This window comes from Stenella coeruleoalba (genome assembly GCF_951394435.1).
Source record: "Stenella coeruleoalba genome assembly, chromosome: 17".
In the NCBI taxonomy this organism is placed as follows: domain Eukaryota; kingdom Metazoa; phylum Chordata; class Mammalia; order Artiodactyla; family Delphinidae; genus Stenella; species Stenella coeruleoalba.
This window is the reverse complement of record NC_137163.1, coordinates 64,959,310-64,981,370: the sequence shown is the minus strand read 5'-3', so window position 1 is coordinate 64,981,370 and position 22,061 is coordinate 64,959,310. Positions and strand designations below refer to the sequence as shown.

General features: G+C 39.5%; 1 protein-coding gene across 9 annotated transcripts in view; it reads right to left on the bottom strand.

Moving 5' to 3' along the window:
- The window catches only part of EYA1 (EYA transcriptional coactivator and phosphatase 1), a 561,881-nt gene that overhangs the window by 107,744 nt on the left and 432,076 nt on the right, over positions 1-22,061 (bottom strand). For 7 of the 9 annotated variants that reach the window (XM_079902475.1, XM_079902474.1, XM_079902481.1 and 4 more), the window contains 4 exons: positions 20,767-20,844; positions 9,844-9,913; positions 9,374-9,519; positions 5,517-5,654 (listed from right to left, as the gene is read on the bottom strand). In XM_079902475.1, the coding sequence (XP_079758601.1) occupies positions 5,517-5,654; positions 9,374-9,519; positions 9,844-9,913; positions 20,767-20,844 (432 nt within the window). The remainder of the gene's footprint in view (positions 1-5,516; positions 5,655-9,373; positions 9,520-9,843; positions 9,914-20,766; positions 20,845-22,061) is intronic. The other 2 variants (XM_079902479.1, XM_079902480.1) reach the window with 2 other exon arrangements.

Below are 22,061 nucleotides of genomic sequence, written 5' to 3'. Positions count from 1 at the left end.
TTCACTGGATGTACAAAAGAGATCCAATAAAAGCAGAGATAGAATTTTCCAGAATCTTGCAGCAAAGGTAAAAGCAATCAGATTTTCCAGTGCCTGAGGTTTTACTCTGTGGGCTTTTAGTATTAGTGCATTTAAAAACGAGTGCATTTAAAACTCTGATCCTTGTTTGCCTTAAAGCGGCATGCGCCAGATTCACCGAAGCCTGCCACGGACATGAGTGTTGAACATTGGAGCTGGAAGGATCCAGAAGGTTCACCTGGACTAAACGAGGGCACCGAGGCTGGCCTAGTTCACAAGATAAGGCAGCGCCAAAATGCCCACAAATTACCAGTTCAACCTTCTCCTTAAGTGTCGTGAAAATGTTAAAACACAGTGCTCGGAAATGAGCTCTCTAAAAAAAGTTTTCTAAGCTTCACGAGCTGGTATTTTTTTTACTACTTACATAGCTAGCCGTGTAATGCAGTATCTCAGTTCCCAAAAGAGCAAATCCACCCTTCAGGAAACATACTACAGGCAACTACATTTCGTTGTTTTTGTTGTTTTCTGTAAGTGCCTCCCCTATAGGTGTGGTCATTTAAGCGTATAGAAAACATGGCAGGGTCGACAGTTCTAAACCATTCTCCATTTTGATGTATTCGTCAGCATATTCAGATTCTTAACCTTCAAAGCCATTGTTCAGGGTCGTTGCAGGGATGAAATAATATATGTAAGATAATTAGAAAAGTGCTGGGCATATGGTAAGTGCATATGATAAACAGTCGCTGTTTTTTTGTGTTATGGGCAGCAGAGTTTTCCATCTCGATAGAGCATAGCTTGTCACGTTCCCATCTTCCTCCCTAATCTTGGTTTCCGAACTAAATAATTTGGTGTTCACACGGCTATGACCTCCCTTTTCCCCACCAGTTCCTCACACTCAAGTCGCACGGTGGCTGCAGGGATTCCTGGGGCGTAAGGACCTGGTTGATGCCGCTTTCTTTCCCATCACGGCAGAGCTGAGTTTATTTCTTTGTCCGCGTGGCCCTTCTGTGTTACCCACTGCTCCTGCTTTCCAGCGCCCACCACCGCTGCTGCCAACACAGGCATTTCTCTCTTCTGATTTTCTTCTTCACGTTCTCGGCTGTTCTCTCTTGTTTCTTCTGTACGTTTGTATCGTGTACACAAAGCCTGACCCTTTTGATAGTGATTCTCCTTCCTTGCCAGCACATGAGTTAGATCTGGCTCTTTCTTTGCTACGCCTGTTTGGTTACTGGGTTCTTGGAGCTCTCTTTGCTGGTTATATATATATACATATATATGTGTACAGACACATATATAATAGTATACATATTAAATTTTTTATATTTATTTCATATAGAGAGAATTTTTTTTCCTCCTGGGGAAGGGGAGAGAAGGAGAATTTAGGTAATGCTTCCTAATCTGGAACTATTTCAGAAGCCTGGATTATGATGATGATGATGATGATAATAATAACAATAATAATAATAATCACCCCTCCCCCACCACTACCACATCACTGCCACAGTGAACACAGTAAAGAAAAATAAGCCTTTGAATGCGGACTACGTGCCAGATGTTGGTCAGTGATATACACGGATAATCTCAATGAAACCTCACAATGCTACTGTGGGAACAGATAATATTATCCCCACATTTGAGACGAAGAAATGGAGACATGAGACGTCGAGCCCCATGCTGAAGTCCCACGGACAGCAAGGGCAGGGCTGTTGCACAGGCAGTCTGACTCCAGAATTTATGTTGTTAGCCAGAGTGCAAGATTTCACTGTACCTTTAAGTCCAACCTTCTAAATCTCACAGAACCAAACAGGTGATCATCAAAAATTTTCCTGAAGTGAATCAGCATAACACTCACTGAGTCATCTGGGTTACTAGACTATTCCTTCTAGTATCGTGAAATCCTAACATTACGAAATCTTAGTAACTAAATCTCTGAATAACTCATCATCATACCTTATATTTAAAAGGTATATATTTAAAAGTTCAAAGGATATTGGAGAAAATACTAGGTAAAACGCTCCCAAATCACTAAAAAACATATACTGTCATCCAAGATTCTAAGATCTTTTAACCGATATAAGATTGATACAAGCAAAAATCACTGTTATTCATTAAGGATAATAGAATTTAGAGAATTTTGACAATAATTTCAGACATTATAGAAAGTTTTATATTAAAAAGAAGTATTGAAAAGACAAAGGTCTATAGACTCCCATGACTGGGCACATAAAATCATTTCATCCACTTCATTTTCTACAATGCACTTAATATTTAAGAAATACATATTAATCAGAGTTTACTTATTTATCCACATTTGACCATAAGGAGTTTATAGCATATCACGTATCATTATCCATCATCAGACTGGCAACTTTCAAGTTAATAGCATATTATTCTTTGGCTTGGTGTGTGAAAGTCATATTTTAGATTATTCTGAAAATGAGTGAGGTGCCGTTATAGAAATATCCCTATGAAATAATACCTCAGTCATGGAAAAAGGGCTCTAAAATCCCACTGGAAAGGCCATTCAACCAGGGGACGCCTAAAAACACAGAAAGTTGTAACGCAACATCCCAGATGCGATGAAACCTATAACTAGAAAAGCAATGCTATATTTGGTGCTACACATGTCCTTATTTCTGCTTTAAAACAGACTTTTTTCAGCCTCCAAATTAACGTTCTTTTCTCCTCTTTCATGTCCACTCTTCTCTCTACACTGACGCTATGCTTACAACTCTGACAGCTAGTTAGTCCTCTTAGGAACTTTCCTGCCACATAAGCTTTGGATCTGCGAGGACAGAAAGATAAAGCTAAGTCAAGGGCAATATTTCTCGAACTCTCTGAGACCCACAGCATGCTTCTCTTCTCCTAATCCTTCCCAGGCTGACAATTTAGCAAAATATAATAGTTATGTATGACTAAAAGAATGAGATGAAAAAAGAAAAGACACAGAGTGCATGTCTGATTTCACCACCATAAGATTTACTACGGACGTACCATGAAAGTTTCTAAACACTTAACTCGCAATTTCTGTACTCAGCCCATTGTGGATGGTACCCAAAGGGCCGCACATGGGCTCAAGCCCAGGAATCACACATGTAGTTACCTCTCCTCTCCGGAAGGCGCTTCACCTGTTTCATTCTGACCTTTAGGATCCACTTCTCCTTAAAGAGACTGGATGCCCGGAGTAGAACGGAACCGACCATAGTGCCAGATTTTTTCCCCATAACTCTCCTAAGACTCTGCAATTGCATAATGTATTTGTCTGTTTGCCTACTGTCTCTCTCCTTGACACCAATGAAAGCTTTAGGAGCGAACAGACTTTGCTTGCCTTATGATCCGTTTCATTACTAAAGCCTAAGACTATTCGATCCTTTAATGAAGTCTCATCGATGTTTGTTCTTTCTATCCCTTTACTTAACTGATATTCAGCATGTGGAGAAACATAGCTCTTTTCCAAGAGCAGCTTTCAAGTTTTGGAATCAAGCACATGAGTAATATCCTTCTAACACTAAACGCTATCTGTCATAAGGTAATTTTAATTTTGTAGCCATCAAATATATCAAAACTTTACAATCCATGCCTTTTTATACCAAAGGCAAAACCAAGTATGAAAGGATTAATGAATCTGGTCCCACAAAATTTTAGCTTCCCGTGCAGGAAAAAAAGCTCTTAAAAATGATAAACCGGAAATACATCTATAAAACATTACTAAAGTTTAAGAGACGTAATATAAGAAATAATAAGAAAAGACAAACACCACCATGCAAGAAAAGAAAAACTGGTTTACCAGCTCAATTTTCTAAAAATACACATGAAAACAACAATAAAATCTCGGATCTTCCAAAATGACAACTTTTTTTTAAAGTAAAATATTTAACGTGTTCACGCTAATTCACAGCCCTTCCTTGTGGAAATATATAACAAATCCCTAAGAGTTGAAAACAGTTTACCTAGCAATTCCACACTTAAGTTTACTCAAAGGAAATAATTAAGCATGCACATAAGATATTCGTGGCATTGCTCCAGACGTCCAATAATAGGGGGGTTAGTTAAATAAGATATATCTGTGAAACCATGCAGCCATTAAAATGATGCCATAAAATAGATTTTATTGATGTGAAAAGATGTCTATAACATAGCTGTTACTTAAAAGAGCAGGTTGCTAAGTCTACCAGCGGATGAATGGATAAAGAAGATGTGGTATACACACACACACAATGGAATACTACTCAGCCATAAGAAAAGAAAGAAATTTTGCCATTTGCAGCAACAAGGATGGACTTGGAGGGTATTATGCTAAGTGAAAAATGTCAGACAAAGGTGGACAAATACTGTATCCTATCACTTATATGTGGAATCCAAAAAATAAAACAAATTAGTGACTATAACACAAAAGAAACAGACTCACAGATACAGAGAACAAACTAGTGGTTACCAGTGGGGAGAGGAAAGCGGGGAGGGACAAGATGGGGGAGGGGATTGAGGGGTACAAACTATTATGTATAAAATAAATGAGCTACAAGTATGTATTGTACAACACAGGGAATATAGCCAGTATTTTGTAGTAACTATAAACGAAATATAACCTTTAAAAATTGTGAATCATTATGTTGTACTTCTCTAACTTATGTAATATTGTACATCAACTACACTTCAATAAATAAACAAATAATTTTTTAAAAAATAGCAGGTATTTAAATCTACTATAGCTTGGCACTATTGAAAGGATGCATATCATTTGTTAAACTGATTAGCGGTAAAAACAAAATATTAGGAGAATGTTTAAATTAGGTGAGAACAATTTTCAAGTATTTTAGACACATTTGCATGATAATAATCTAATTACAGTAATGCCTACTCGTGAAACAGCTCTGACAACTGTAAGCTTTCAGCTGTCATCCATATGACTTGCACTTACATTATGTTTTGTCTATAGTTTGAAAAATCAGAACCCAGGGATGCGTCCTTGGAAGCAATAGCTTGAAGATGCATTTAGTGGCTGTCAGTTTGATCTCCTGGTCTTTGGCAGATCATTTAGTCAACACCTATCACATGCTCTATTTCCAGAGCCGTGAAAATGAAAATGAAGAAAACATACCCCTTTGAGACAGGTTGATTGGCGACACCAAGTGCCAGGGTTTTTAGCATGTATCATACTACAACCTCTTACACCATTGACTTTGCTTTTTTTTTTTTTCACTCTTTTTTTAGTTGATAGAAGCAAAGGCAGAAAACTTCAATGACACAAAGAATTTTAGAGCTTTTTGTAAAAGAACCTGAGTGATCATCCAGTCTAACCCCTGGATGTTATAAATATGGAAATTTAGGCCTGGAGAGCAGGGAAGTAAAGAACCAGACTAGAACCAGGTATCTTGCCTCCAAGCCCAGCCCACTTTCACCATCATCCGCTACTTACACAGAATATCAGGTGCCACTTTAGAAAGTAATTATTGTCCCACAGGATTAATGAAAAGAGCAATGCCAGTGTGTATACAGACCTTGCATCTGGTAGCTGTACGGTGCCTGTCCAGGTTGAGGGGTCCCAAAGCTTGTACCATAGCTGAGAAATCCTGTCTGTCCAGGTGACTGAGACTGTGACAATCCACCTTCAGTCTTGATGCCTGCCCACAATGCACCTAAATCAGTTAGTGATAGCTTATCTATCTGTTCATTTTCAAAAGCTGGTCCATATACACAAACACTCCCACAACTATCCAATTACAAACGCTTCCCCCCGCAGTGTTATCTCAATAACCAAGGCCATAGCGTGAAATACCCTTCACCGTAACTTCAATTAAAAAGAATAAAACCAGGATTATTACAGATTTCAATGCGTATCCGCGCTATTCTTTTCTTTTGTTTTCCTGAATTCCGTTTTCTATAAAATTTAACTCCAGTGATATCATTTCTATAATTAGTTGTATTGCTGTACAAGAGTTTAAGATCATCTTTACAGTCCAGAAATGGCCATAATTAAACTTGAACATTATTCTAAATGTTGTTGCATTAACATCAGAATCAAAATATTTTTTCTAAAAAGTGATTAATTAGAGTCTCTAGCCTCGTAACATTAAAAACATCTTTTTTCTTTACTCTTTCTACCACAAAGCTGATTTTAGTACACATCACAGTTTGAGGTCAGAGGTAGCAATATTGGGCATAGAACTAAGCAACACAGGGGGAAGCCTTCTCCCAGATATCCAGATCCTACAGGCAGTAAGCACAAGAGAAGAAGAAGAAGAACTCAATCCTATAGAACAGCATAGCGCTTTATAAACAGCACAGAGAAATTGACAAGTAGTTCTCCTTCTGTCCCTTATAGTTTCAGGTTTTTATTCAAATATAATTGTTTTAAGTGTAACATAAAGTACACTTTCTTTTCATCACATAATGTAAAAATAGTGTATTTGTGGCCCCCCAATACTTCCCAAAGTGCCAAGCTGACATCCTAATTTCAGGACTTGGGTTTGGCGGTATCGTTGTACAGGGCTCAGCCCTGGACCATAATTAAAGACACTCATGAAAGTTAACAACTGTCCTTAATTCCCACAGAGGGAGGGGATGAAAATTTCTGCCAAGGGAATTCACATTTCGGAATAATTTTACTTTTCACTTAAGATAAATAATATCTTTGGGATCTAGAATACACAGTAGTCTCACTGTTTATTTCCATTTTAGGGGAATTTCATCAGTAGAATGAAGTTAGGTAACTTTCCTAAGGCAGTGGAAGAATCTGACTCTTGGCGAAGAGAGCCTACTCTAATTCCTGAAGTATCTCTAAGTAACCTCATAATGGCCTTACATTTCAGTCTTAACACAACCTTAGCATTTTTTAAAAATGTGACTTTCCCTGTACAGGCAATCCCAAACCAATGAATAACCCAAACTTATAAATGGTCCCTGGAAAAACAAGTGCCCAAGACAGGTGGTTAGATGGCTCTAGAAAACTCCCTTCCTTTTCAGGGTGTCACAATAGAGATTTTCCCCCTTCTCTCTCCATTTGATGCTATAATGATCTGCTTTCAGTCTTCACCTGTGCCACCTCTGTTTTTAGCCTGGAGGCTCAGGATGGGAATCTTTGTGATAAGAACAGGTAAGGAAAAGCAGGAAGAGGTAGAAAACACCCATAGCCACACCTGTGTCCATAGCTTCTATCCACAAGCTGTCAAACTCATCTCACTGGTCGACTCCAGGCAGATCCAGTGAAGAATGGCACGACCTCTTCCTCCTCGTGGACCCCTTGCTCTTACTATGAAAAGATTTGCCTATCTTTTCTTATTGGGTCTAGGTGAAAAGTCAGGGGACACAAGTCCTTGGAGAAAGTCTTCTAGAACTATCAGGACCTTAACTATCAGCAGTTAAAACCCCTAAACGATGTGCTCTTCCTTCAGAGCAAGCAATAGGGGAAGGCTACCATATTTTTCCATGCACTGGCCCAAGGAAAAGAGAATGGCTGGTCAGAAGCACTGGGGCATCTCCTTGTCCTCAAGGTACGAAAAGAGAAGAAAGAAGGTGATCAGAAAAATACTAAGGACTGAGAATTATTCCCAGGAGATTTATAAGCATGGAAGTTCCTGGGATCAAAGCCCTCTACACTGAGACTCACTCTCACCACCTCCCCGATCCCCACCTACCACATGAAAATCCCCATCTTCATCCTACTAGTTCTGAGCCTAACCTCCGAACCTCTGCTCATCTCACTCTACTGGAACAACTATTTCAGACAACAGGGCCATCTGTTGATGGTTTAGAACTAGAGAAGTCCTTACCCCGCAGCCCAGAAATTGGCAAAGGGCCCTTCCATGACTGAATGGGGAAGAGAAAGAAAAACAAGAGAGTTGTGTGAGTGGCAGCCAAGGCGGTAACAGGAATGGTACCTTCCCCCGGCAGCACTGATAGGTCTACAGTACTTGAGTATTGCTTGTACTGGAAAATACATTTCTACTTCAAATAATCAGCTTACAAATAAATTTTGAGGATATAAATTGGGGACTGCCTTAACTCACATTATAGAATTGAAGTTACACAATTCAAACCATAGACTCTTTTCCCTCTTTTAGCATAAGAATAGTTTAAAAGTAAATTACAGACAAATTTAATCTATATTTAACGTTATTTTGAGAAACGACTAAAAGTCATGGAAATGAAAGATAATTCTAGAAAGTCCATTTTATGGCTGTTTTTAAAGTCTGGTTGAAAAACGCCTCCCTAGATCACATTCAGTTGTGATCTTTTTAAAATAAAACTATGAACGTTGAAGTCATACATAATTTAGATTTTAATTTCTATATATTTTATAAGAAATTTATATATATGGCCAATTTGGGGTAAAGACAGAACAAAAAAGCAAAAAATAATTTACCTTCTAATGATTAATGAAATGCTTAAAGAAGAACATTATTTCTTTCAGACTGAGAAAAGATTATTATGAAATAACGATAGCAGCAGAAGCATAATTAGAATATTGATCACAAAATACTCCACCAGTTTTTTCTATCAGTCTTGCTTCCAAACTTTCATGTATTTTTTTCTGATCACTAGGTTTTATTTATTTCTTAATAAAATGCCAATAATCCACATTTTTCTCTTCCAACAAGTTGCAGTTTGTTTGAAATTACAGCTACCATTCAATGGAAGTGAAGGTATTCTGGAATCCTAAGCTTTTAAAAAATTAAACTTTGAGGTTTGGCTGGATTTATTTTTAATTTACAGGTATTGACCCTGTAACAATTGAGTTAAATTACGCTAAGATAAAGATAATCTCCAGGTGGGAAGGAACAAATAGGGATGTGAGCTTTAAATGTTTCCTGATTGGCCTCTTTAAAGTGCAGCCCAAGCTGTGATATAGATCACTTTTCCTAATGGTTGATAATGCTGAAATTTGAGACTACTACCCCCCCTCAAGTTTAGAGCCAGGGTTTGTTGAACTCTGCTTGTACTTCTCTAATCATAGCTCAGCATCTGATAAATAGGAAATGAATCTTCACCCCAAAAGACTCCATTCACAGAAGTTTTATCAGAAATATGCACCAAAATACTTTGGATTCCAGAGCCAAGCGCTCAAGTGGCAAATTAAGAATTGAGATATAAATGGAAACAAAACAAAACAAAACAAAACGAGAGCAAGAGGGCATATGAACCATGGTATTTGCCACCTCTGACCTCAAGATAAGTAACTACCAGCTCTTCCAATGCGCATTAGAAACGATCATTTTAAGAATTTAGACACAAAAGGTGACCACCCTTTCTCAAGTGGCCCAAGAGGACCGTCTTTAAGTACCACTCCTGTGAAACTTTCACATGTACAGGTGTGCCCACTAGGCAACGTCAGTGCTAAAGCCGAGGGATTACTCACCATAGGAGGAAATTCCATAGGGCTGTCCCGGCTGTGGGTACGTGGCATAGGCTGTAGCTTGTTGCATTCCTGTGGTAAACTGTGTTTGCCCATATGCAGCCATAGTTTGTGAGGAAGGGGTAGGGAGAATATGTGGGTATGGTCTGCTATTTGTCAGAAATGACAGAAAATAGAAAGCCCATGCATTAGATGGAAACATGCAAGGTAACTGATTAACAACCAAATCACAAATTCCAGTTAAGACTGTTTCTTAATGTATAACTTTCAAGTGTAATACACAAAGAACCAAAATACTACAGTGTCCCTCTTAGGTGATGCCCCAAATAAATTTGCGTAAATACATTCAGGTCTCTATGAAACACGCTTTAGGTTAAATTAAGATGTAACACGTGGGCACCAGACACGACTTGAAATAAGGTAAAAGACTACTCAGAGAAGTTATTTATTGATTAAGAGAAAATATATCTTACTTGGAAGGATAAATCTGTGGTGGGGAGAATTGGTGAGACGGTCTTGGGCTGAAGCTACTGCTCCCAATGGCTGGAAAAAGAAAAATAATGCACAATAATCCAAGCAAAATACAAATTATGTATAAAGCATTGATATAGTTTCAACTATAGGTTGTGGCCACATGAAACCGTAGACCTTTTGGACCCGCAGAAATGGCAATTTCATAAGTCAACCTAACAGAAAGTTAACTATATTAAGGAACCTATAGGAACTGATCCAGTGATTCGAATTTTAAATCAACTCTTAGAAAACACAGTCATAATATTCTTAAATACCTGTCAGTGATGGCTTTTACAGTGGCAATACTTTAAGAGCACAGGGAGTCCCGGCCACTGGTTGGAACCACTGCGCTGAAAGGGGAGGGATGCACTTGAATTACAGGGCTGGGCGGGACCGGAAGGTCCTCTGGTTTATTGTTTGTGTTCAAGGGGACACACACCCCTGAGACTGTGTTACTGAGAAATGCAGTCTAATCTCCGCTCGGGGAAGTAGAAATAGGACAGATCCTCATTTGCCTGCATTGATTCAGCAATTTTTTAAAAATAAGAATGCATTCCTACAACCATCTAAAATTTCTCAAGTTGCAAACTAAGCCCGTTTTTTCTTGCATGGAGATGGATATTCCTTTGCCTTTCAGTTATATATGCTCCACTTCAGCATTCAAGTCACAAAGCTTTTTTTTTAAGAGATTATTTAAGCATTCAAGCAGAATCTCATTTCTTTTTAATCACATATACTTGATTCAATAAGTCTCAGAAATGCACGAAACTCTTCTATCAAATATTCTTCTACAATCATTCTGAACTAAAGAAGCAAAAAAAAAAAGTGTTTTTTTTTTTCCAACATGAGGCCTTAAAATGGTGATTCTCCGCTTCTTTCATTGCTAATATGGGCCATCTATTTATGTACATAAATATCTACACACATTTACATATATACACATTTACATAAATATATACATACACACACACACATATATATGTATTTCCCCTTTTCCCTTCAAACTCATCCTACGCTTTTCCTGGCTAAGATGCATATGCTTTGGGCACAATTATTGTAAGATGTAATATGTTTATTTTCTTCTACGAATAATCACTGTCTGCAGAGGCTCATTATTTATTCATTATATTCTACATTAAAACCTTTCATAAGCTTCCATAAACTCTGGGTTTTATACATTTTCATGATATCACATCAGTACAGTTATGTTTCTCAAATGTAATTTTCTAGGTCGTGTTTGGGAAAACAGTGGTGGTTTTGGGTTAGAATCTCAAAACCTATGACTAATCCTTTCCCGGTAAAGCAAATAGGCCTAACCCAGTGACAAGAGAATAGATGAAGGTCAGCAGTACTCATGAGACCTGCCAGACTTCAACCCTCTGGCTGTTGGTCTGGCAGAGATGGAGGCCATATTAATGAGAGAAGGCAGGCCAGCTTGGCTGGTGTCCCCCATCTCTTGGCACATGTTGGGCCACTACTCTGTTCCAGGCATTGCACTCCATGCTGCAGATGCAAACATGCAAAGACAAGTCCTGTCGTCACACGTGGGGAGGCCAACATACAAATAGCTACGCGAGGATTAAATACAATTTATAGAAGGGAGAGAATGCCTGGACCACAAGCGCTGCCACTTGCCCAGGCCACCTGCAATTACGACCTTTCTAATCCCCTCTTCTAGGCCTGGAAAGAGACCAAGGGCAGAGAAGATTTATCCAGCAGAGCTGCTGGAGGGGAATATCTTCCCTGGATCATCATAGATAGAAAGAAGTTTTTGAAAAATGAAACCACAACACAAATATGTACTACCACACAAAAAACCCCAAAGCCATCTGAGGATGGAAGCCGCAGAAATCCCTTTTATTCTTTTCTTGCCCTATCCCTGTGTTTTTCAAATTATGGGTCACAACCCATGAAAAGATTGTAAACTCAACTTCATAGGTTCTGCTCAGCAATTTTTTATAAACAAATAGAATAACAGAATAGAAGATATCAGGGTGATTGTACAGCATAAGGTAGGTTCCATGAAGCTCTGATTTAGATTATATGCATAGTATATGTGTGTACACATGGAGAAAGATTTGGGAGGTTGCAGAGTGTGGTCATACGAACACAGTTTCTGGAATTAGAATTTAATTTCAGCTCAGATTCAAGATCCAACTCTTCTACGTGGTCTTGGTCAAGTTATTTGATCCCTCTGAGCCTTGACATGTTCTCATGTAAAATGATGGCAGTAACCCTACCTACACCTCATAGGATGGTTGTGAGGAGTGAATGAAGTAATGACACAAAGCAAATAATACTGTGTTTGTGTAAGAAATGTTTAACATCTCAGATTCCCAAATTCCCACTATCTTTGCCCCCACCTTTGCCCTTTTTCTGTATTTTTAATTCTACTCGATGGACAGCATCACCATCTATCCAGCAAAATGCTTAAAAAAGGATTTCTTTATCCCCATTTTATATATGGGGCTAGAAATTAAGTAACATGTCCAAGCAAATAAATAGGAAAGCTGGTATCTGAACCCACATCTGCCCGCTCTTTCCACCAAAACATACTATCCCCTGACCCCCCTTCATAGAAACTAGAAACCTCAGAATCATCTCATTTTTTTTCTCCCTCTGTGACTCTCAAGTCACCCATCTCCAATTCAGAAACACCCATTGAGCTGTGCTGCATTCTCCAGCCCTACCCTCCTGTCCCGGGGCGGGTCCTCATTATGTCTCACCTGGACTAGAGAAACGACCATCTAGCTACTCACCCTGCATTCCACCCACTGCCCTTTGACTCTCACTTCTGCCACCACACTGATCTTCCTTACCCGGAAACTTCTTCACGTCCATTCTCCAGTTTACAATCTCTCACCTGCACTTACACTATCCCTAGAAAAAAATTCCAAATTCCTTGGAAGATTATATAAAGATATTCAAGCATCCACCCTCCTGTGGGTTTAGAGTTACACAGCATCCCTGGACTTGAGGACTGCCCGTGCATGCCATGCATTTTCCTGTCTGTCTTGGCTGGTCTTCATGTCAGAGCCTACTGCCACGTTAATGCTCTTCTTCCCTCTGCCTGTCAAACACTCTTCCACTGGGACTAAAACATTATTTTCTCTTTAGGGTAATATCATCTTTCTCTGTACTTTTTGGAATGTTGTAAACACTGGCAAAGTTGCACTCACCACACTACATGATGGTTAGTTTATGTAGTGTATAGATGTTAGTTTCCTCGGCTACCCGTGAGCTTCCAGGGCCAAGGACCTCCTACTCTCCTTTGTTTCCTTGGCACCTGGTAGGGCCTGGCATGTGGTAGGTAATCAATAAATAACATTTGTTTAATGAGACTGTGAGGTTTAGGTCATAAGCAAAGTAGATATTTTTAAACCATAATAACTTGAAAGATGGTTAAATTATTTTAAGTTATTTATAAACACACAACAATAAACCTGATCTTTGGCAATATAAATGGGTCGATAGTTTTCCTTATGAAATAGATGTGAATAAGAACCATGATGCTGCCCGAGTATTTGCTGCTACTTACCTGTGTGCACCTAAAATTACTGACTATGTAATGCCATGTAAACAGCCATACCCTCAGGGCTTTCTCTAAATTCAAACCCCTGTGATCTCTGTGTAGCCTAAAGTCAAGAATCTTCCACCTTCTACCTCAAGTACTTTTTTCCTTAATTGCCTAAAACACTTTAAACTTTTTAATAATAATCTAAGAATTCAGATTATTTTTAATTTCATGAGACCAGAATAACCTAAGGCAAAAAGAATGCTCCCAGGCCATTTATCAAGGTAAATAAATTGGTTCTCTTACCATTAGTAAACTCCAAAGGCCACAGGGCAGAGCCCTGGGGAAGTAGGGACAACAGGTCCTTCTTTGTTTTAGCACTCTTGTTTCCTATCATTGCATTCTTTCTCCTACCTCTCACATGTAAGTTAAAGAAGCTCCCCAAATCTTACTGCAGGAAGGGAGAGAAGGACCCATGGTGAACTAATATTCATGAGCTAGAGAAGCCACTGAGAAAGTCGATAGAAATCTAAAAATTAGCAAGTCCTCAGTTCACGGCTCCCCTGGGCTCCCATCTCGTCCATGTCAACATCATTCAGCTGGACACACAGGTCAAAAGCCTAAAAGTTAAGTTTTGATTCTTCTCCTTTCCTCATACCCTTTTATCCTAAGTCCAGTCAGCTCTCCCTTCCAATATAGGCTAAAAGTGACAACTTCTCACTCTCTCTTGTCTGCCACTCTGTTCCAGTCACCAACGTTGGCCGTGGCCATCAGAGAGGGCAGCCAGGGCACTGCCCCCTGACCTCACCTTCCCTCCCCTCCCAGATAGGATACCGGCACACTGCATCCTGCTTCAGTGGTTCCTCCAGGAAACACGTGGGCTAACACAGTCCTCTTCTTCTGCACCAGGAAATGCTGGTCTCCCTGCTTCTCCTTACCTTCTTCCCACCCTTCTCCCAAAGAGAATTTTCCACATGACAAACAGTGATTTCTTAAAAACATAAATTAGATCATCATGTCAAACCCCTCCTTGCCCTCAACTCCAAACCCTGTTATCCTGTTTCATTTTGATTAACCCAAACTTATTCCCTCACTTCACTAAGACCTCTGCTCAGATGCCCTTTCCTTAGGGAAGCCTTCCTTCTAAAAGACACCCCTACCCACTCTTCACCATAGTCTTTGATCTGCTTTCGTTTTCTTCAGAGCACTTTTCACTGCCTATTTACTTATATTACCACTTACCACTTACCTATTTATCATTTGTCTCTCCCACAAGAATGAAAGCTCCATGAGAGCAGGGACCTGTCTACTTTTTCACCTCTATAGTACCACTGTCTAGAACACTGCCTGGCCCACAGTAGGTGCTCAATACAGAATTGTTGAATGAATGAATCAGATCCCAAAAGGTAGATCTTTTCATGAACAATTACGAAAACAAAGAAATCATATTTGTCAGATGTGATTCTTTTCTCCTCTAGAAATTTCCGATTTTCAAATACCCCCAGACATCAATGTTGAATGAATCCATATCAATTGACATTTTATTTAACAAATGAATAACAAATTTGGGCTTTGTGGAAGTGGAAGCAGCAGCAGGCAAAGACATTTTGTAATCCCTCAAAGCACATTATTTTCAACCCCAATTGTTCTTAACATTTTAATCATTAAAATATTGCTTTTCATTGGTCAATAGTAAATGAGCAGAACGTCACTGTGTTTTAAAAACACAATAAACAACCTTGCATTTTTCAATTCAGCCACATGCCTTGGAAAATCAACCTCTCTCCTCCAGTTTCCCCACACCAGGATACCTGGAGATTTCCCTGGAGAAGAGTGAGCCTCACTGCCTCCTTAATGCTTTAAGATGCTAGGGTTCCTTGAAGGACAAAGGTGGAAACAGCTATTACCAGTGTCAGGATGACTCCATATCTTCTTTATCCTTGCTATTTCCTTAAGATACCCAGAATATTAGGGATGTGAATTTTTAAGTTATCATAGAGAAGGAAGGTAGGCATAGTGACCACAGAGGTAAAGACCATCTTGGAGTTAATTCTTGGAGATTGCTTTCTCCAGCCTCCTCTTCCTCTTATAAACCCTAAGTCCTATTCACAGCCACTCCAGCATGCCATGGTTTTCACATCTTTACTTATGAAAGGTGGGGGGAGAGAAGGAGATGCGGGTGAAGGGGGGTGGAAGAGGAGGGGGAAGGAGAAAGAGGAGGAGAAGAGGAGGAGAGAAGGGAAGAGAAAAAGTAAAAGACAACAGTAAATGAAGGTCCATCCCCATGGTGCTCTGTGCTTCCTATGCCTTGACCCAGTTCCCCAGGTCACCTGATCCTTTCCTCTGCGTCCAACACAGACCATCAATCTATGGCAAATGAGATTCTCTACAGCTTCAGTCTCTTCACCAAACTATTCCTCCACCTTCCGCTAAGCCCTCCTCCAAGGCCCTTACTTCTCCTGCGTATCTTTTCCCAGTAGAGGCTGCTCATTCTCTCAGATTCCAGAATAACAAAGACCTACAAACACATCCTCCTTGTTGTTTCTTCCAAATCATTGTTTTTCTGCTCTCCCACAAAACCCTCCCTTCTCTGAGATTCCTGACAACTCTTTAACACTTCCATGAATGACCCACCTCCTAAGCACTTCCCTGCATTTATCAAAAACTTTAGTATTTGACTGTGTCCCCTGACACATCCCAACATCATCTTGGGTCATGCATCCAGCGCTTTTCTCATTTCTGTCTTGGCCTCAACTCTGGCCTTCTACGTCAACCATCAAGCTCAAGACCACATCCTGGACCTCTTTCTCCATTCCAGTCTTAAACCACAACAGCACTGACTGATTTCATTTGTTTATTTACAAACATGTACTGACCACTGCGTATGAGCTCCATTCTATGATGGCCACTGGGACTGTAAGTGTGAACAAGACAAACAGTATCTGTTCTCATAGGGCTACAGTTTAGCAGGAGGAAAGATGATGCAAAGATGATGCAAAGTTTAGCAGGAGGAAAGATGATGCAAAGTAATTTTTAAAGGAGTGATAAAGGCTGAGGAAGGGAAGTACAGAGAACCAACTCCAGAAGCATCAGGTGGAGGCCTCACTGAGTTCTGAGATTAAGGAAGGAACATCCTCTTTTTCCAGAATTTTCATTCCTTTATGCCCATCTCATCTATTCTCCAACCCATCAAGAGAGGCAGGCCCCCTGACATCCTTATCCTCTCTCAATTTATTATCCCCTTCCTTCACTTTTTTCTATCTATCCTAGATACATGAAGTTATTTGAAACTCGTCTTTTACTGATATCCTGAATTTTCTTCTCATATTGAGTCACTTCAGAGAGAAAAGTAGAAGCCATCATTCATTCATTCATTCATGTATTCAATAATTTATCTAGTAAATATCTGAGTGCCTAACACATGCTGGATACGTTTTCAGGTGTCAGGGATACAAATGAACAAAAGAAGACCAAATCCCTGCCATCTCAAGCTTACATTCTGGTGGGGGTGAGAGACCAGCAATAAACCTAATACACAAGTGGATGATATAGTTTGTAAAAGGTTCGAAGTGTTATTGGGTGGGTGTGGGATTCTGGAAGTTTATAGTAAGAGTTTTGTAACACTGAGTAAGGTGGTCAGGGTGAGCCTCAACGGTGGGATGTGAAGGTGGTGAAGCAGTCAGGCAGGTGCACAGAGACGTGTTCCAGGCAGAGGCACTGCCCCTGCAGAGGCCCTTATTAGAGGAACAGCAGGAGGCAAGGGAAGCAGGCAATAAGGTCTGATGGGGCTTGCAGGCTAATTGTAATGAATCGGCTTTTATTCAGAGATGAATGGGAGCCACTGGAAGGTTCGAACAGAGGAATCAGGCAGGAATTCCCTCAAAGTCTTGTCTCCTCCTCCTCCACTTCAAACTCATCTGTGTTACTTTCCATCAATCTTCCCTGATATTTCTGTGGAAAAGTTATTCCTTTTCTAGGCTGACCCACTTCTGTTCTGAATTGAAGCCATTGCTGCCCCATCAGGGTCACCTCTACCTTTCACCCCTGCCTCTATAAAGTTCGTGTTGGCAGCCCAAAACACCCTGACCTAAATGCCATCCCCAACCCTCCAGCCCTCTTTCTAACAGACTACCTTCTCTTCTTCTCCCTTTACCACTTATCGACGTGAGAGACATTTTTCTCTTTCCTGTCTCCACTTCCTCATCGTATTCATTAAGTCATTCATCCACTCAATAAACTTTATGAGCACATACTATCTGCTAGGAACTATGCTGGAGACATAGAAGTAGGGCATGTAGGCCAGCGGGCACAGGGGGAGATGAAGCCCGCTTGTCCACTGAAACTGCCATAGGTTAAATTCATTCATGCTTCTCATTTTTTATTTTCTTATTTTGAAATAATTCGACAACTGGAGAAAAGTTGCAAGAATAGTAGAAAAACTTCCCAGATCTCTTTCACCCAAATTCCACAAATGGTAATGTTTTATGAGATTAACTTTATCCTTTATTCTCTTTCTCTCTCTATATGTGTGTATTACGCACATGTATAACTCACATTTTTTTGGAGTTGCAAATATGATGTCCCTTTACTCATAAATACTTCTATATGTATTTCTTAAAAACGAGGAACTTCTTCCCCACAGTACTGTGATAAAAATCAGGAGAAACCATGATGCAATACTATTATTCACAGATACTTTCAAAATAATTATCTCTTTGCAGTTTAGTATGTGATTTTTAACTTGTACTTTAACATGATTACTTTTTAAAAGTATGAATGTTATACATATGCTCTGCAAAAAAATATGAAGAAGGCAGAAGGAATAAAATTCAAATTATATTCCACCATTCAGAGAGAGCCAACCATTAATTTTTATACACATACACACAGACACAAATACATACAAATAAATGTCTTTTTAAACAAAACTGTGATTATACGGAACATATTACTCTTTTATAATCTGCTTTACACTTAATATAAGTAAACATTTTCTCATGTCATTAAGTTTTTTTAAAAAACCATTTTTAAAACCTGTATATGAATCTATCATATAGAAGTGCTTCCTTGAAGTTTCTTTCCTGCCTTTACTTCCATTTCAATACTCTTTTTCTTCTTCCCCAATCACCTGTGTTTTCATCTTATCCTCTACCCATCTCTTATGTATTGGTTTTCCCTGGGTTCTGTCTTCAACCTTGTTATACCCTGCTAGCGTCAACTCTCTGTACACTTTCAGAATTTCCATTCCAGATCTTTCCTGAGCTCCAACATCTTCAGGTGCGTGTTAAATCACCACTAACAAGCCCCAAACAGAAGCTACCACCTTTCTTCCTCAGTCATACCTCTCAGATTCCCTCACTCCTCCCTTTTCTCTCTGCTTCACTCATCCCCACCATGCTCACTGGGCACTATGACCATAAATTCTATTTCATAAATACATCTTAATCCATCACCTTTTCACAGCCATTGCCAGCACCCTATCTCAGGTCTTCAGCATTTCTTGTGAAAATGATTGCAAAAACCCCTAACTGTTCTCTCCCCTTCAGTTCCCCAACCTCCCCTCCATCCTGCCTGAGTCCTTCCATAAGGGAAAGTGATCACGCAACCTGATGCCTCCCGTGGCACTCAGGATAAAACACACATGCCACGTGGAACACACCTGCCTGTTTAGACTCTGGTCCCTTCCTCTCCGTGCAGCACACCCCGCACTGCTCACACCGGACACACCAAGAATACTGAACCATCAGTGGTGCCTCCAAGTTCCACACCTCCGTGCCTCGGTCTCCTCCCACGGAACACTCCACCCGTCCAGCTTCCCCATCCTCAATTCTACATGTGCTTTATTCCTACACATTCTTTAAGGCTGAGTGCAGGCATCCTCTCCAGGAAACCCTCCCTGACCACCCCACCCCAACTCGGTCTCTGTTGGGTCCTTCCTGGGTATTCTTAGGGGTCCCCGGGCCTCCCTCAGCATTATCCAGCTGTACTATGATGGCCTGGTGATTACTTCGCCCTATTAAGTCGCAAGGCAGGACCGTTCTCATACACCTTTGAATCCATAACAGCACCAAGCACACTGCCTGACATAAGTCAAATTCTAGTAAATGCTTTATGAAAGAACTATGGGTGTAACACCTGTTGTTATCTCCTTATTGCCTCCAGCTGGTATCATCAGCATAAAAGTTGTGCATCTGCATTTCATTTCATATCTATTTATAACTCCTTCTAATTGGAGTGTATGTGAAATGATCCCAAGAGCTAGACGAAATCAATCACAAACTTAGAAAAGTATAGCATTTCCGATGGAGAGGTCTCATAAACACAGCAAATCACTTGAAAAGGGTTAAAAAATTGAAGAATTACTTCCGATAAGAATGAGTTTTAATTGAAAGAGTCCAAGCTGGGTAATTTGGAAAAGATACAATCAGAGCCTCACAGTGAATTTATTATCACAGTCACGTTCTTATCAGCAATTTCATCATCATGGAGGTGAAACTTGTATGTTTTGTTTGTTGAAGGCAGGCTTTCTCAAAATGAAAGAGATTAAAAAATTAATTAAGGATCTAAAGCTGCTTGACAAAGTCTGATCTCTAGTTGACATGACAGTTAGTTAGGAGGATGCCGTGGCAAGTCTGTTTAGGGGCTATCAGAAGCCAAATTGTGCGTGATTAGAAAAATCACATAGGGACTTCCCTGGTGGCACAGTGGTTAAGAATCTGCCTGCCAATGCAGGAGACAAGGGTTCGAGCCCTGATCTGGGAGGATCCCACATGCCGCGGAGCAACTAAGCACATGCGCCACAAATACTGAGCCTGCGCTCTAGAGCCCGCGAGCCACAGCTACTGAGACCGCATGCCACAACTACTGAGCCTGCGCGCCTGGAGCCCGTGGTCCGCAACAAGAGAAGCCACTGCAGTGAGAAGCCCACGCACCGCAACGAAGAGTAGCCCCTGCTCCCTGCAACCAGAGAAAGCAAGCATGTGGCAACAACGACCCAACACAGCCATAAATAAATAAATAAATTTGTTAAAAAAGAAAGAAAAAATCACACAGATGAGAGACAGAGGGAAGGAGTCATCAACATAATAAAGATAATTTAGAGAAGACGGAGAACAATTCCCCTTTTGATTTTTTTCTCCTTTACAGAATACCAACATTTTCAGCAAACACTTCATCACACCAAACAAAAACATCAGAATTGCAAATATGTGACGCTGAGAAAAACTATACAGTATTACACAGATGATATCCACATATATACTTATACACATGCGTACACACACATACATATACACACATATATTTGTATATGTAAACTAGGAAAAATAATGTTTCATATTACTGTGAAAATCTAATATTTATTCCTTACCTGAACCTGAGAAATTGTCTAAAGACCCGTCTGCTGTTGTTGAAACTATTTCACTGCTGCTCATTGGCTCTGTTTTAACTACAAAAATAAACAACATATATCATATACCCAATTAATATTTATAAAGGCATAGTAGAGAAGATATAACATTCAAAATAATTATAAGAAAATCATTTAAAAATCAATCTTTTCGTATTTGAATATAAATCAGATTAATATTCCTAAGAGTCTTTTTAAAAGAAATTCCCATGTTAAGTTTTTCTTCCTAAGGAAACAATCTATTGTGGCAAGTTACCTTTTAATAGAAACACTTTAAAAGTAGTTCAATTCATTGTTGTCTTAAATGTTTACTAAATTGCTTACTAAAATAAATAACGTATGTCTCAAAATTTACAAAATGTGGATGTGAAATTATTTCCTTGGGTTTGTAGCCATTCGGCCAAATAGAGTCCAAAGGATAGAAGAGAAAGACTTGAAGAAGTGGGAAATAACACCAGCTTTCATGATGCTCAAGGACAGGTGCACGCACACACACACTTTCTCAGTTATCCAGCATGGCTAAAAAACAGAGTGCTCACTTTAATGGACTGTTATTACCACCCAGCCATGACAATTCATCAAGGCCTGATGTACACTTAGTACCCAAACCACACTAAATATAAATGAAGCAGAAATAAAATTTTCCATTTCAAAATAACAGTAGCAGACAGTTTGTGGAAAGCATAACCTTCAGTAAAGTCCCTTGGGTCTGTAAACTAAAAACATTTCTCTTTATGCTATAGGTTCTCCAAAGGAAATCTACTTTACTGATATAGTGAGGGGATTATTGCATCCCTAAAGATAAGGCAGAATACCTCAGAACCCTATTTCCCCTAGTTTTAGCTTTTTTAAAATAAAAAAAAAAAAAATAGCATCATTGTTTTCCCTAGAAACTACTAGTGAAGTTCTATCACTGGAATTTGCCTAGCCTACTTTGTGGAAGTTATACATCCCTATTAACAGGTTTTCAAGAAGAGTGTAATAATACTTTAGAGGTTACTTAAAAATCAATAACATGTTTCCCAAAATGAAGGCCCTAACAAGAGAATATTTGGGGTGGCTTCTCTCACCAAGTAAACACATTCTGGAATGGGAAAGGATGATGGAGAAAATGAAGCTTTTCCTTCTCTCAACACTGCCAATCTCTTATAAACATCAGGCAAAGGACAAATTCACCCTCTTGGGCCTTCAAATCTTTTACGAGTGCATAATGAGTAATTCGAAAATTCACATTATAAATAGTTGCAGCCGATAGT